The sequence below is a fragment of the Vitis vinifera genome, chromosome 9 (genome assembly GCF_030704535.1).
Source record: "Vitis vinifera cultivar Pinot Noir 40024 chromosome 9, ASM3070453v1".
NCBI classification, from domain to species: Eukaryota; Viridiplantae; Streptophyta; class Magnoliopsida; order Vitales; family Vitaceae; genus Vitis; species Vitis vinifera.
In genome coordinates this window covers 3,084,890-3,102,422 of record NC_081813.1, presented here as the reverse complement: position 1 = coordinate 3,102,422, position 17,533 = coordinate 3,084,890, and the positions used below count along the sequence as shown (strand labels likewise).

The 17,533-nt window shown below is 33.5% G+C and overlaps 1 protein-coding gene across 2 annotated transcripts; it reads left to right on the top strand.

Moving 5' to 3' along the window:
* Positions 1-7,699: 7,699 nt before the first annotated feature.
* On the top strand, positions 7,700-14,477 carry LOC100261728 (cytochrome B5-like protein). 2 transcript variants are annotated; one of them, XM_002283578.4, is made up of 6 exons: positions 7,700-8,002; positions 8,999-9,091; positions 9,175-9,212; positions 13,577-13,654; positions 13,749-13,840; positions 14,168-14,477. In XM_002283578.4, the coding sequence occupies exons 2-6, from the start codon at positions 9,013-9,015 to the stop codon at positions 14,232-14,234; spliced, it is 354 nt and encodes a 117-aa protein (XP_002283614.1). In that variant the 5' UTR covers positions 7,700-8,002; positions 8,999-9,012; the 3' UTR covers positions 14,235-14,477. The 2 variants fall into 2 exon arrangements, with proteins under 2 accessions (XP_002283614.1, XP_010654617.1); XM_010656315.3 differs by having other exon boundaries at positions 7,723-8,002; positions 8,996-9,091.
* The last annotated feature ends 3,056 nt before the right edge of the window (positions 14,478-17,533 follow it).

Below are 17,533 nucleotides of genomic sequence, written 5' to 3'. Positions count from 1 at the left end.
AACGAATATAAAATTTATTTTTAAAATATTAAAAATATATTAAAAATATTTGAAATTTTCAAACAAATTTTTATTTAATAAAACATAAAAAAAAATTAAAAACTATTTTTTAGAACTGTTTTAAAAAACAGTTATCACACAAAATTTTAATTTGTTTTTTTATTTATTTAAATAGTATAATACATTCATAATTAAAAAAAAAAAGACAAATATTGAAATGATATTACTTGAATTATTATGTTTGAATTTAAAATCAATCAAACATCCCATGTGTCTTTTTTGTAGTGTAATTCAAGTTATCAATTATTTGTACGTAACGCATGTCCCACCAACTCTAGATGTTATTGAAAAATTAAAAGAAATAAATATCTTAATTTTAATTTATTTTTATTATTTATAAGATGTATTTTTTTTAGCAAGTAGTTTGTTATTTGATATAAGTCGGCAGAGGGGAGGGTATTTTGGGAAATAACTGAATTTTGTGAAGAGGGGTGAGGCGGCACAAGTTGCGAGAGAGCTGTAAAAAGAGAGCGACAGTTGGTTCGGCCCCACTTGATGTGGCACTCCCACTCCCTAATCGCCGACCTCGGCTCTCCTCGACTCATCGTTGACGCGGATGCTACTTCGTTGACCCCAGTCTCTGATACCAATTTACCGACACCAGGTGTGCAAAAGATCTTGTATGTGTGGCTCAGCGTGACCGTGACTAAATCCTACAGTGGAATAATTTTATTTTTTTGATAACCATGGATCTTCGGTGAATTAACGTACAACTCGATTAATCCCATAAAATCTTAAAATTAATGATAGGATAAACCTCCGATGACCCTGATGGGATTCGCAACGATGATTATTGAGGAACAAACCTAAAACCACACTAACTGAACTATCCCTCGAGATTACAATGATGATTATAAAAAATAAAATTTTATTTTAAAATTTTATTACTAATTACCCTTACAAAAATTCAACTATAAATACTTTTTATTTATCTTTATCCCTTAAAATAAACAATTAGATGTCGTACATCTCAAATCATTTAAAAAAAATGTTTATACAAATTACAATGTATCAACCATTGAAACTTGTTTTGAATTTATCTTAAATTTTTATTTTTTGGTAATAAAAAAGTTTAGTAAAATAAAATTTTACCTTGGGATTTCATTAGAAAAGAACATGAAAAATAAAGGTAAATAAGAAGGTGTCATGTCAAAGAGAAGAATGAAAAAAATATTTAAGAAATATCAAAATTATTTAATGGACTTTAATGACGATCAGATTAAGTCAAGATTAAAATTGAAATAGAGAGTAATTAGGCTTGAAAGAGGTGACTTTTAAAAAATCGGCGAGGAAGGGTTGACCGGGTAGGGCCGCACGTGTACAGGATAATACAACCGTAAAAAAGGCTAAAAAGCATTAAGGCAGGTAGATCGAACCTGGAGCAAACGCCAAAATATGCCCCACACACCAACATTAAATATTTAAAAAACAAAAAAAAAAACCTAATTTTCTGTGTTTTGTGTACTTTATTTTAAATAAATAAATATATATTTTTCCGTACTGACGTGGTTAAAATACAAAATTAAATCCACGTATGACCGACGTATTTTATTGTACCGTCGATTTACTTTAATTATTTTTTGTCTATCTAAATTTTTTATAATGAAAAATTCAAAGGTTCCAACCTACTCCCGATAATCTTTCCCTTCCAATTCGATCTTGTGAACCACTTATCTATTTAAATAATATAATATTTTTTAAAATTATAAAATTAGTTCAAATTAATTGATTAATTTTTTATTTTTAATATATTCATATTTAAATATTACATATATTTCATTTAATAAAATTTAAAATATTAATACATTTATACTTATATATAAAATAAAAAATAAATATTATTACTTTTTAATTTATTTATATACTGATCACATTTCATCGATAAAAACGTGAACAAACAACTTTTCTCCTTAAATAATTGAATTGATTTTGGAAACATTAGAAAAAAATTTTATTTAAAATAGTTTTTTATTATTCTCTAAAGTCAAACTAAAATATTTTTGTTGAGAATTTAAATTTTATTATATATTTATGTAATTTTTAAAAAAAAAATTATGTTAATTTTATATTCCGTATAAGCAAGGTGATTTCCTACAAAACTTTGACAATACCATAAAAAATAGAAAATTTAGGACTTTTTTTTAGATGTATATGTTTACGTTTTTCTAAAATAAAAGCGCGTTTGAAACTTAAAATGTTTTTATTATATTTTTTTATATTTTTAAATATTTTATTAAAAACAATATTTATATACATCATTTTTTTTTTAATCATTCTGATCTGTCTAGTTAATTTTTAAAATAATAGTGAAAAAATAATTTAAACAAATTAAAATAAGTTCTTAAAAAATATTATGTTTTTAAAACAAATTTTCAAATCTTATAATTATTTTCTAAAATAGTCTCAACAAACAAATAAAACAAATTAAAATATATTATTAAAAAAATATTTTGTTTTTCAAAACAAGTTTATGTAAATAGAAAACTGTTTTTAAAAACTATTTCACCTCCTACTTGATCCCGAGGGCGAAAATTGCATCATCCTCTTCAAATCCATGTTTGTTTAGGTCCGTAATGAATGCCAACCTCATCATATTTATTATATTAATGGCAAAGAAATATTTGTTTTTTCCAACCAGTGAATAATGGCAACAGCAGTTGCATTTCAGGGAAGAACATGGGGTGGGTGCCCAAAACGGAAACCCTACCCATCAAAATTTTCCAGGAAAATAAAAGAGAAAAAGAGAAGGAAAATGACAAGCATGAGAGTGGGGCCCCAGGGTCACATTAAGGTTGCATGTGAGACCAGATTATGTGACATAAGAAAGTGCAACTTTCTCAAATAGTTATCATTTCTTGTGGACTTTACCCATATGATATGAAACATACTAGGGAAGTGAAAGTGGCATCATTTTACTTTTGAGAGGTGTTTTTGTTTTTTTGTTTTTGTTTTTTGCTTTTGTTTTTGGAAATCAACCAAAGGATACAGACTGGATTTGCAGTGCAGAATATAGGAAAGCTGCAATGGGCTTCTTTAATGGAGATATGGATAGATAGAGAGATCAGAGTGGTTCAGCCTTTTGGGGGGCCCCACCACAGTCATTGGATCCTTCGGGCTTTGGGTTCTTCACATTGCTTGAGGGGAAAGGCCCTTCATTCACTCACCTAGGTTGGACACATGGCTTTGTTTTTTTAAGTATTATTATTATTATTATTATTATATTTTTTTTTTTTTTTAACTTTGGTGATCCAAATTTAGAAATGATATTTGGTATATGAAGTGAAAGCTGGCCCCTTGTTTGGTTAAAGAAACATGTGCACTTGATCTAACACAATTGAATTGAAGTGATTGATAATTATTTTCAAGAATAATTTTTATTTTTTTAAATAAATAAAAAATAAAAATATATATTTGATAATTAAAAACTATTTTTTATTTTTTTTTGTTATTAAAAATAGAAAGTATAGTATTTTTAGAAAATATTTTTAAATTATTTTATATTATTTTCATTTGTTTAAAAAAATAATTATACAAGCATGTAAAATAATTAAAAATAAAATATTCGATATAAAAATTATTTTAAAACATATTCAAAAATATTAAAAATAGGCTAAAAATATTTTAGGTTCCCAAACAGACTTTTGTTCTACAAAATATGAGATTACATTTTGCAAAAATTGTTTTCAAAAACTACTTTTTAGAATTGTTTTCAAAAATAGTTATCAAATATACCTTGAATTTTTAATTCATAGGTAATTATAAGAAGAATCAAAGTTGTTTCAATGGAGGACCTATAGATCATTTTGAAAGAGGTTATTGGACAACAATCCATCTCAATGTTAACTATATGAAAGAATTAGACATCTGGTCATGTAGTGTTATTATCGATTTGAGCAGTCATACACTAGTTCTTCACAACTTGGATAGTCTCACGAAAATTTTCGTTAGTTTTAAGGTGATTTTTTCTTAGGAAGATTCCTCTTAGTATAAGCAATTCAATAATGGTCAAAGTTCTTCTCAAATGTCTGTTATGTTTGTCACACTTGAATAGTTTATAACACCAATTATTATCTATTTAAGTGCTACAAAACATCTTTAAAATGCAAACAACTTGATAACCAAGAATAAGTTATTTGGACCTAATCAAGTTCATATGGGTGATGGTAAAGGTTTACTTATTAAACATATCAAACAAACGGACTTTAAATAAGCTTTCTTTGCATTAAAATCACTTTCTTTAAATCATTTTCACATTCACAACATTACAACAAATCTTCTCTGTGTCTAAGATTGCCAATGATAACAATGTGTGCTTTAAGTTTCATCCATGTTTTTAATTTGTGAAATACCATGTTAACAAAATGACTCTTTTAGAATGGGGGCTTAAAGTTGGTCTATATGTCCTTGACAACACTTGAATAAAATCTTAAAGCTCCAAGGCCTACCTTCTATCATGGTTCTCATGGTTGTTCAAAGGACCAAAAACCTTTTTTTTTTTATCTTTTTTTTTTGTATATGTTGCAAAGTCTGTGAACTCATTAACAACTTGTACTAGCACTATTAGTTCAAATTTCTCTTTATTTAATACGTGGGGCATATTCGATTAAGACATCCTTTTGAGATAGTTGTAAAGTTAGTTCTTGCTTTATATAACCTTTCTCGTATTAATAAAAGTCTTTCTCATGTTTGTTCAACCTATTGCTTAGGCAAGATTCAAAAATTTCCTTTTCCATTAATGTCAAAAACTACATCTAGTGAACCTTTACAATTAATTCATTAAGATCTTTGGGGGCTACCTCCTACATCTTCAAGTGGTTGTTGTTATTATATTCATTTTATTGATGTTTTATTCCATTCCACATGGATCTACATGCTTAGACACAAATTAGAAGCCTTTCAAACTTTTCTCAATTTCAAGATTCATATTGAACTGCAGCTAGGCTATAAGATCAAGGGCACTTAAACCAATTGGGGTAGGGAATTTATATATTTTTATTACTTTTCTTATCACTCATGATATCTTTCATGAAAATTCTTATTCTCACACCCATGAGCAAAATAGGGTCGTAGAGAAAAACATAGACATTGGTAGAAAATAGTCTAACTTTACTTGAAAAGTCTCGGTCTTTCTTGAAAACATATTCCCAACCCTTGCGCTTCAAAACAAAAATACCACTTGAAGTTTTATTCAAAACCCTTCATAACTAAAGGTGTTTAGTTGCATTTGTTGTCCCAATCTCAAGCCCTACAATCAACACAAAGATTTAATTTCAATCTACCCCTTATACATTCTTGGGATACAATTTGAACCACTAGGGATATAAATGTCTTGAGACAAATAGGAAAATTTTCATTTCAAGAGATGTCATATACTATGAACATTCTTTTCCTTTTGTCAAAAACTATCAAAAATCTAATATTGGTCCCACATATTCTTTTCCCTTTTCCTCCAATCTTTCTTCATCTATCATATTTATTATATGTCAATTGCCTATCACCTTCTACCTCTCTTTCTTTTGTACTTGTTGTCATACCTTCAAATGGTTCACATCAAGTCTTGTCCCAATCTCTTGATCGATCTTCTTTACATGTCAAACCAAATCTCATTGATATAGTCACTCCAATGATAGATGTTGATCACTCTATTGTTCCTCTAGACCCTACTTGTGCTTATATTAAATAAGGTTTAAAGTTTAGCTCTTTGTCTAGGTCATAGTTGTAGATTGGTATCATATGACCACTCGTGCAAAGAATGACATTTTTAAGGCAAAAGTTTTCTTAGTCACAAATAATTTCTTTTTAGGAATGACTAATTTGGATCTTTAGATATATGCGATAACTAATATTATATAAATATTATACATCTAAGTGCTCATAATACAATACTTATAATTTGAATATTCCTATATCAATTCCAGTTGGTGAGGTAAGCGTAGATCTCGAATACCTTCTGATTTTCCACCTAATGACTTTCTTTCTTTGATCCTGATATATGTAGATAGTAGAATCCTCTTTGTGGGAATGGAGATTAAGGTTCTTCTCTCTAGAAAGTTGAATAGCAAGATGCAAAAATGTGTTTAACCTTAAATCCTTAAAGGGGTTTATATAGTCTCCCTTGCAGACTTGAGTCAATATTAGACTTAATTAAGCTCTATGGGTCCTAATTAATTAATTAGTCATTTTAGGTTCCAATGAATTAATTAGACTAATTCAAAAATATCATTTATAAGCTTTAATGCAATATTCTATATTTATCAAAATGTCCTTATAGACACATACGAATAAAAAACCCAAATATCCTCAAGTAATATGTCATCAAGAAATACGAGCTTAAGGGATTAGTAGGACCCATAAAAAAATACTAGCTCATTTATAATCTAATTTTAAAATTGACTCAATATTCTAATACAAATAGTTAATTATACTTCAGTATTCTCTATTATTAAATTGAGATATTAAGTTCGGGTTCATGACCTACTAACCATTGTATGCAAACTATTCATGAACTAATATATGTAATATGTGAATGTTATCAACCAACCTCTCAAGAGTATTTGTATAGTCCTCGAGTCTCATATCCTTCTAGTATGTGATTACTGACTTACTCTAACCCTCTGGACGAGCATATATCAAATTTTATTAAAAAAAATGTTATGACCATTTTTATTTTTATTTTTTATCACATGTTGTTATTATTACTCATAGATACATATTGTCTCAAACTTATATCATGGTACCTATATTAAAAATACTTATTACCACCTGCCTCAATCAATAATGACCTAACCCATAAGAAATATATGATTACCTTAGGGTTTCACATGTAGTTTAAAGTCACTAAATATCTTCACAATAGTTCAATATTTTTTTAAAATTGAAAGCTCAACCAATACAACATAGTAGCTTAGTGAAATCGTGATCATCAGATAGTCAATGTCATGACTCATCATAAGTTTTAATGTACTTACCGTGGGAACCTTGTCGTGATGACTAAGATAAATTTTCATTCAATTACGAGATAATACACTACAATATCAAATGGATTACCTAAATCCGTAAACAAATTGTGTACATAAAAAATAATACTATTTTAGCATATATTTAAAAAATATGAATATTAACATTTTTGTAACCTTCTAATTGATTTTTTTCTTAAAAATAAATAAAAATAATTAATAATATTTATTTAAAATAAATTAAAAAATAAACATTGTTTTCTAAAATATAAAAAGTCAAATTTCTCATTATATGTATTCATTTAGTTCTCAATTACATATATAATATTTTGAACTAGTTTTACTTAGTTTTTAATTACTCAAATTAGTTTTTTGAATTTCAATATATTCTTAAAAATTAAAAGATTTATTATAAAATTTAAAACATTAAGTTCCACTTGATTTAAAATTTATTTACCAAGTAGAAAAATTCAAAAGGTATAAATGTATGCATATAAGAAATATCACACTGTCAAACATGTTTTTATTTTTTATTTTTTATGAATAATTAAAATTAGAAAACTGTTTTTAAATCACATTGGAGTAGACTTCTAATTTAGCTTTTTTTTTTTTCTTTTTTTTTTTTTTTATGAACCATCAAATAAAAAAAAATCTATAAATTATAAATTCTCTTTACATTTTTTTTTTTTTTTTGTGTCAAAATACCTTTCTCTCAATTTTATTTCCTCAAAAATTTCCCACGAACAATTTCCAACAACCAAAGATAGTATGAACAAAAGTTGACGGGGAGAACTTACTTCTGGAATTCGTCACTTCAATCCGAGTTTGAGACAGTAGAACTCCATAGCCAAACACCATCTAGTCCGCCACTGGAGTATAGCAATTCCAATCAGCCGAGCATACCCCAGAGCTAAACACTCACTTGGCAGTTGGCGGCACATGTCCAAAACCCCCAATACAAAGGCGAAGATCTCAACCTCAAAAAGGTAGAGACCCAGATATCCCAATCTTTTTACTGCATTTTCGTTTTTTTTTTTTTTTTTCCCGAGAAAAGTTCGGAAAAATCTAGACATTTTGGGATCTGTACGTTTTTAAGTTGGCCTGAATTTGAAGAGTAAAACACTCGAATCAAGTGAGATGGAGATTTTTTATTTTTTATTTTTTATTTTTTGTGGGTTTTCTGGGGTTCCTAAATAAGGAAAAATCAGACCCAAGTTGTGATTTCTTTAATTTTCCTTCAGTTTCTTGGCAACCAACCAGGGGATTATTGTATGAACGGGGGACTGAATAATGTATGCTTAAGTATGAATGTGATCATTCTTATGCATGCGCATTTGATCTTTATACATTAAAACCCGTTTGGTGATGGTTTGAGTTTTGAGTTTGGGAGTATTTGCAACATCGTTCACAGATAAGGATAAGAAATGAAATTATTTAAATGTTATGATACTGTGGTATGATCTATTAAGTTATTAACAGAATGAGCCATAATGACAAGTGACCCAGATTAATCAGCTCCAATGTCATGAAGTATGGCTTGCATGCTGATAATTGGTGCCAACAAATGGAGTTGCATCGCAAACGATTCAAATGATCTTAATGATTTCAGACTATATGATTTAAGTTTTGGGTGTTGTTAAAAACTCACCTAAGCAAAGGGGAAGAAAGCCAAAATGTATGTTTCATAACATGGGAAGCTATAGTCTGATCTTCCCATCTAATTTTTTTCACTGGTGAATGTGATGACCAGTTAATTATCAATTGCCAGCATTATCTAGTTAGCATTTTTTAAGTAATTTTTGTTTTGAAGGGAACATGTTTTCAGTTCTTCTCAAAAACCGAGCAAGAAAGTTGTTCCAAAATACTAGCCAAACCTGTATGCATGCATCAAAGGCCTTACCATTTTAGTGAGTGTTATTTCCTTTTGCTATCCATAAAATATCATTTTTATAATGAATTTTCCATGGTTAACTTGGTAGCAGAGTCAATTTGAGATATGTTGATAGTTGTGGTAGCGGTTTTGTTGAGTGTCTTGCTGGGAGCTTTACTTGTGATCCCACAGTTGAAAAAGACTGGTAATTTTTCTTTAAGCTGGTTTAGTGTGTATTCAACAAATTATCTATTCCATCTTCAAGGATGCTACTTTATTCTGATGCAGGTAATTCGAAAACTGCTCAGAAAAGTTCTACGAGTAAGGTACACAAGTTAGTGCTTCGAGGTGCTCTTTGCAATTTTTTTTCTTTAGATGCTTATTTAAATGTGTTCATCATGAGTGTCACCAGTCATTTCAAATAACTCAATTTTGTTGTTGCTAAGGGTTCTTATCTTGTTTTTCCCCTCATTTTCTATATCACATAAATAATTTATTTCTGTTATTTTCAATTTTTTTATATTTCATGTACATATAAATGTTACAGTCATGATCATGTACACATTTTGTCTTAAGTAGACTGCTAATTTTGTATGTTTTACCAACTTGCCTGTTTATATGGCATTGGGCAGTGATGGTATTATCATGTTGTTTTCTATGTGGAAGCTCATGCAGCAATTCAATTAGTTGCCATCTTTTAGGATAATGGATTGTTTCTCCTAAAATACATATAATATCAACTGAAATTTCATGAGCATTATGATCAATTGTATTTATTTTGTACATAAGTGCTTAGATTTTACTAACACGAGGCAAAAAAGCCGCATAGCATACAGGGAGTATATAAGGCAGCAAAGGCCTCACAACCAAAAAGAGACAAAAAACTCACCAACCCTTAAATGGAGGCTAACCACTCCAAGAATCCTATAAGGGAGCGTGACTCCACTCCACTATACAATTTTGCCCAACCCCACACATTACAAACAAAAGAATTCTTAAGTTTCTGCATAGCTAACTCCCCTCCCCCCCCCCCCCCCCTAAAAGCTAATCTATTCCTCTCCTTCCAAACCGTCCAAAAAATAAACAACGGAATAGATCTCCAAATTTTTTTCCTCTTTTTACCCACAAATGAGCCCTTCTAGCTAAGTATAACCTCCTTAACAGTTTCTGGAAAAACCCACTGGGCACCGAACAAACCAAGGACAATCTCCCACAGTACTCTAGCCACTGTACAATGAATGAGCAAATGATTTACATTTTCCTCTTCGCTACCACATAAAAAGCATCGATTAGGAAGCTGCCACCCTCTCTTTTGAAGTCTATCAAGGATAAGAACCTTTCCTCATGCGGCTTCCCACGCAAAGAACGCTAGTTTAGTTGGAACTCTATCCACCCAAATGCCATTTTTGGGGAAAGGGAGACAATGGGGTTGATCAGCAAGCTATATGCATTCTTAACACCAAACTGCCCATTTTTTCCTCCCTTCCAAGAGACTGAGTCTTCCTCCAAGGTAATCCTTTGGCCCCTTAAGGCTTGGAGTAATTCACCTACCAAGTCCAACTCCCAATCGTTGAAGTCTCTGAAAAACCTTAAATTTCAGCCTCCTTGACCAGAATTCTGGTCCCACATTCCTCCCACTATGCCGTTCCTATGGGCAGCCACGGCATAGAGCTGAGGGAACCTTAGGGACAACTCCACATCCCCACACCAAGGATCAGTCCAGAATCTAATTCTGGTGCCTTTTCCCACATTGAAAACCATATTATCCCAACTCCTATCAGATTCCTTCAGAATTTCCTTCCATACCCCTACGCGAAACGCCCCATTTGCCTTCTTAGTCCTCCACCCAAGTTCCTCTTGCCCATATTTCGCCATAAGCACTTGCTTTCATAGCTCGTCTCAGGCCCGCGCAAATCTCCAAACCCATTTTCCAAGCAAGGCTTTATTCAAGGGGACTAGCTTCCTCAATCCAAGCCCCCCCTTCTCCTTACCCGCACACACCCTTTCCTAATTGACTAAGTGGGCTTTTCTTTCCATATTTCCCCCTCCCCACAAGAAGTCTCTTTGCAACTTTTCTAGCTTTCTTGCCACTATCTTAGGCATACGGAAAAGGGACAATTGATACAAAGGCATACTAGCCAACATACTCTTTATGAGGGTGATTCTTCCACCTTGGAGATATACTGTCGTTTCCAAAGGGCAAGTTTCCACCTCACCCTCTCTTCCACCCCATCCCACACGGAAGAGGCCTTATTGGGCACCCCCAAGGGCAGCCCCAAGTAGGCTAAGGGTAGCTAACCTACCTTGCATCCAAGCTCCACAGCCATCTCAAGTATCTCTTCCACCTCCCCTACTAGAATAATTTCACTTTTAGCCAGATTAATCCTTAACCCTGAAACAACTTCAAACCAACATAAAATCCAGCTCAAGTAGGTCATGTATTCCTTCTTTGCCTCACAAAACACTATTATGTCATCCGCAAAGAGAAGGTGAGAAATATTGGCAACCGGCCCACTACCCCGCCAGATGTTGCACCCAGAAATGAAACCCCCTTCCACAGCCCTCCTAATAAGAACACTCAGCACTTCCATTCCCATGACGAACAAGTATGGGGATAGGGGGTCGCCTTGACGTAGCCCCTTTGAGCTAGAGAAAAACCCAGCAGACACTCCATTTACCAGAACTGAAAACTTAGCAGTTAAGATACAACTCCACATCCAGTCCCTCCACTTAGACCCGAACCCCATTTTTGGCAATACCCTTATCAAGAAATGCCAATTAACGCTGTCATACGCCTTCTCAATGTCCAATTTACAAATTAGGCCTTTCTCTCCCCTTTTTTGCTAAGAATCGATCACCTCATTTGCAATTAAGGAGGCGTCCAGAATCTGCCTACCCATGACGAATGCATTCTGATATGGGGAAACCACTTTTCCAATCACTTTTTTAATCCTATTGGCCAACACCTTGGCCAATAATTTGTACAGCCCCCCAAAAGACTGATAGGTCTGAAATCCCCCAGCTCCTCCGTCCCTCCTTTTCCGTGTTTACCTATCAAAAAAAAAAGAAAAGTGCTTAGATTTTACTTTGGATATGATGAAGCCTCTTATGCTTTGCAGATTAAAATTTCCCTGATATTGTCATCTTAATTTGTATCTAGTGAGAAAAAAGTTGTTCTGCTTTTGAACCTTTTGTGATCAAAATAACAGTTTCTGTATTGATTGAGATTCTTGTATAGATAAGCTACCTCTTGTCGTACCCATTTGCGATTTCTATTGCCTATAGTAAATGTAGAATGGGTTAGAGCTGGTTTTGAGGTCATCTTTGAGAATGATTTGGTAAGTCTAGCTACCCATCACAGTATCACCTTTCATTTTGTGAAGAAGGTAGAATTTGTTTAGGTCCTTGTCTTAGACCATCCATATGGGAATTGGCATTTTGTTCCATAGTACCAAATACCAAAAAAATTGAAAAATTGAAGGGTGGAGGGTTGTATGTATATGCTTTTGTAAGCCATTGAGGTCTGACACAAGTGCTAAAGGATTGGGGAGGGTTTGTGGGGGATTCCAAGTTCAAGTCCCAATGGGGACAAAAATTTACCTATAAAAAAAAATAAAAATGTACATGCTTTTGGAAGTATCAAATTTAGGTTTCTGTCCTAAATGCTTGATGTCTTAAAACTTTAGAGTCATCTTTATGTTTTGTTTGCGTTTAAAGAAGCAAATTTAGGCTCACTTTAGCCCTGTTTGGTGTTACGTTCGTAGGTTTGATAGCCCAAAATATGATCTAAAACTCTTTTTTCACTACTTGTTTTTGTTTATAGGTTTTTTATTTTATTTTATTTTTTAGTTTTGTAGAAAGCAAACTTGATTGGTGCCAGGTATTACCATCTCTACTGGTTGTAGTCTTCAAATAAAAAAAAAAGGGTTTGGGCCATTAGGGACTAAAGGTCTTACTCAAGTTAAAATAAATAGTCAAGTGGACTAAGAACAAATAAGGCAACTGAGCTGCAAATTCCAAATAAACATTGAACTCAAATTGGAAGATCAATATCATATTAGGTTGCATTGCTCCTGGAATTCTCAAAAGAGGCTGCAGTTAGCTTATGTTTCAAGAAAATGTGCAATATGGAAATCTGTGGGGTGGTCTGGAAAGACTTTCTTTTTTGGATGATTCTGAAAATTTACAGCTGAGGCTGGAAGGAGATGGGTCTACCCTTTCAGTTCTATGAACAAACCTGACCAGTCATCATCATGACTTGCAAAAGACCCATTGTAAAGCAGTATTTTATTCTTTTTCTGGATCCTTGGCTGTGTCATTCAACTTCAGAACTAGCGGTGACTCTCCTACCTCAGTTTTAAGTTTGTCTTCCTTCTGGATCCATGACCATGAGAATCAACTTCAAGATTTACTGTGACTGTCCAAATTGAGCAATTGTTTATGGTTTCCAGATTCTTAAAACAAAGATGTGTTTGAGTCATCTGTTTTTCTTTAAAATCTCCAATTTCCTCCATAATGAGAAGTTCGTATCTCTTGCTTCCTCTTATCCGTGCGAAGCATCAAACCATTCGGATGCCATTGGTTGTCCTGATTTTCTCAATCACACAGCCCTTTACTTTCGTACTTATCAATGAGAATTTTGTTGAATGAGTGTACTCTCTCTCTCTCTTATATGTTTTTTGATACTCAGGTTTCCAAAACTTACACCAAAGCTGAAATTTCTTTACATAACAAGAAGACTGATTGTTGGATCATAATCAAAGACAAGGTTGTATTATACTTTCCCAAATTGGTGATTCATTCACAACTATAATCTGGTTAAATCTCTGAGTTTTTTTTCCTCTTTCTGTATATATGTGTAGGTGTATGATGTCACCTCATATGTAGAGGAGCATCCTGGTGGTGATGCCATTCTAGCTCATGCAGGGGATGATTCAACTGAAGGGTTTTTTGGGTAGGCATCAATTGACATATGAATTCATTCCTTTTCATTTCTCTATATTGGATGGCATGGGTGGATCTTTCTTTTAAGAAAGTTTTTTCCTTTTTATAAGCTGTGTGGAAGGAAGTGCATTTTTATTCAACTATTTAATTTTAAAACGTCATCCTGTGGCTTTCTTTTATTTTTCTTTGCACATGATAATGATGGCAGGCTTGGAAATTATTGATCAGAATCCTAATTCTGCAGTTAAATTTCTTGTGGGAATGACCTTTACACCAAAAATTCTATCATCTATGCTGTATTGTGAAATTCACAATTTTTGTTCATAATTTTTTGCAGGCCACAGCATGCAACCCGGGTTTTTGACATGATTGATGACTTCTACATTGGAGATTTGGAGCATTAGTTGCATTTGAGCCATTGATTTAGTGAAACTATAATGAGAGCTGTATTGTGAGATTCTCCCCTCTCGGCTTTCCAATATCTGGTGATGTTATCTCCATTAATTGCATTTTACATAACCCTGTATGGGGTTTTAAGTGAATAATATTCTTGTTTCTTAAGCATTATGGGGATATATGGTAATGTTGGTGATTTAGTTGATTAAGCTGCATTAAAGAAGGGCCCCATTCATGTTGTTGAGGTTGAATTTGAGTCCAAGATTATTTCAAGTGTGGCCTGGAACTAAGATCATCCTTTAGGGTCTTTTGAGATATCAGGAGATCAATTCCCAAATAGAGGACTTGGTTTTTTAGTTTTTACCCCTCTTAATGAAGTCCTCACTACTGCCCTTCTGCCCCAATAGGATCTTGGTGTGTATGCTTTCCAATGATCCTAGTACAAGGCATAAATTTAATCTGCAGGTGGATTTGGTAGAAGGGCTGATTAAATGGGAATCTTAGCTGTATGTATTAGTTCTGAGGTTTTTACATGTATCCTCGTGCCCTTCCAAAGTGTCACTCCATGTCAGCGTGCGACTTCTAGCCAGTAGTGTTGGGTTGATGCTGTACTGGAACTGATATTAGTTAGGTCCAACTTCAAAATAGCCCCATTCAGACCCATTCCAAAACCCAGACTGAAAACGTTAACCCAAGAGACAATGTCACCCCAACCCCAAGCTTGTAACTTTTGGCTGAGCTGGGTTGAATTTTTTTCAGTGAGAATTTGCTTCAAGCGTTCCAGGCATACAGTACATAATCCAATTATACAAGCCTACATAACCCCTATTCTCCAGAAGTTCAGAAACTTAGAATCATGCCCCTCTTATGCTCATAGTCTCTGAAGGATGAGAATCAACTGTGTAACAGCTACATTGGAACCTCAAATATTGTGTCAGTCCAATCCTTTGTAGGAACTACTCATGGTAGCGAACTGGCAAATACGTTTCTGACCCTGGTTCACCTTAATTGTTATTTGAACAAGTAAAAGTTGTCCTTGTCCACGTGTGTTATGGATGGGTTGGATCCAACCATCACCCTGAAATGAATTTGAGTTGTGCCCAGTTCAGCCAATAAAAGCCTAACAAACACTAAAAGAACTGAGGTCAATTCTCAAATAGTCAATGAAAGCCAAACCAGCATTAAATAACTTATGTGGGGCTTCCAACTTGCAAATCTACAACGAATCCAGCATTATGAAAGGATAACTGTGTAATGTAGAGTATGGCCCATATGGTTAGGTCGGGTGCTTGTTTGGACTAACCCTACGCACTACTTTCTGAGACCATTGACAAGTATGCAATGGAGTTGGTGAATTCCTACTTAAGAATCTGCTGTCTCAATTATTGTTCTGCTATCACTAATTCCTTGTGTCTGCAGTTGCCCCATTGTGTTTGATCTGAATTCAACATGCCCAAGTTCCCTTCCAAGGTTAGGATTGTTTGTCAGTTTTTAGAAGATGCATAATTGAGGTTAGCACAGTGTCACAAGATGCCTACTAAGCTTCTTAAGCTTTTGAATCGTGAGCATCTTAACCTAGTAAGCTAAGCATTGAGAGCAAGGCTGACTTAACAAGATCAAACGTCTTGACTTGCTTAAGTGCCACACGAGCTTAGTGAACGACTAAGTCCGTGACAATAGCCTGTGTACGCCTTGGCATAGGCTCTGTCGACGACCAATCTGCATATGAGGACTTGCATTTTACTTTGTAGTATGCATACATTATGGAAAACTCTAAAATAGAAATTCGTTGAACCCCATTTTATCTGCAATGAGTCGATCAAAAAACATGTAGTCACCACAACTTAGATAAACATACAAAAACTCACAAGCTAGGAAAACTTCCAGGCTATGGAAGTGCTTCAATTTGTTCAACAAAGGAAGCATTAACCAAAACCGGCATGCACATGGTACTCGCCCGTTTAATTGCTATTAGTAGTTAAAAAAGTTAGTGAAAGTGAAATAAGCATTTGCTATAACTGTTAATGATGCTCAGGTCCCCTTTTGATAATGACAGAACAGAGTTAGATGAAACTAGTTGTTTGTTGGGAAACTAATGATATGCCTGATTAGCTTATATAATTGATTCCTTTTCAATAAGACTGTATGATCAAACCCACTTGAAGAACCTTTACTTTCTCTTAAGGGTCCTCAAAACTAGCCTTTATACTTTAAAGGGAATAAAATTTCCCCTTTTTGATGGGAATGTAGGGAACTTGCTTTGCTACTTAGGAAAATGGGTAGTTGAGGAATTGAGATAAGGCTAGCTCTGATTCTTTTTCAAACAAAGTTGCCAAGATGTCCAGATTAAATTGCCCACGTTTTCCCTTCATAATGAAAACCGGGTCCCTCTGAAATCCATCCCTTTCCTTGCTGATTATATTTTACTTGAGTATCATATTTTTAAACCATATATTGCTGGATTTGATGAGGATTTGAGGCTGTGTAGGTTGTGGGCTGCAGATGGGTGATTAAGAAAACCTCAAATCCATGTGGTCGGAGCACAAGGGCTGTGTCTTTTTCCCCTCTATTAACACTATCTTCAATCACCCACTAGCATAATTTTTGTGGTTGTGTTCAAATCTTGAGGAAAGAATAATCCAATGGTGCATTATTCCTTTGCACTACTCTTTCCGCGCACAAAGGCTTTTTCCCCAAAAAGCCAGAGTGGTTACAGTTCCCTATATACCCATGATCAAAAGCAGCCTCATCCCTCATCAACCTAGACTACAAGAAATTACGATTAAATCTTAAACCTTAAACCCTAAACCATTTTCCCGTGTTTCTTGTAACGGGGTAAAGCTCATTACTCCCATGTTTGCTTCATCTTTGTTTTCAATTTTCATCACCATCTTTATCATTGTCGTTAAAGTATTAGCTTTGCTTTACAGTCATCGAGTTTGCTTTATATTTATTGTTAAAGTAAATGCTTTTGCTTACATTTTTCTTAGCAATGCAAGACATCATCAGCAGCAAAGAGGGTATTTGTTTGCTGGGTGTAATCTTGACTTAATGCAGAATCGAACCCGAAAAGAAGCCATCATCGAATCAAAGGAAGCAGGCCCTGTAACCTTTGTCATATGAAAATGGTTTTAACTAAAATAATGAGCTCCGAATAAAGACTTTTGCTTCAAAACTGGCTTTTTTGAAAAGGGGAACCCCCCGTGAATGCATTGCATCATGGTCACAACTAATACAATCCACACTTCACCAATAATTAAGAAAAGAAGCTTTCATGATGGTTGTTATCAAGATCTTTAACTTTTTA

Coding starts and splice junctions, on each gene's coding strand:
- LOC100261728 (XM_002283578.4), top strand. CDS start 9,013: ATGTTGATAGTTGTGGTAGCGGTTTTGTTGAGTGTCTTGCTGGGAGCT. Junction 9,213..13,576: donor AGAAAAGTTCTACGAGTAAG/GTACACAAGTTA, acceptor TTTGATACTCAG/GTTTCCAAAACTTACACCAA. Junction 13,655..13,748: donor GGATCATAATCAAAGACAAG/GTTGTATTATAC, acceptor ATATATGTGTAG/GTGTATGATGTCACCTCATA.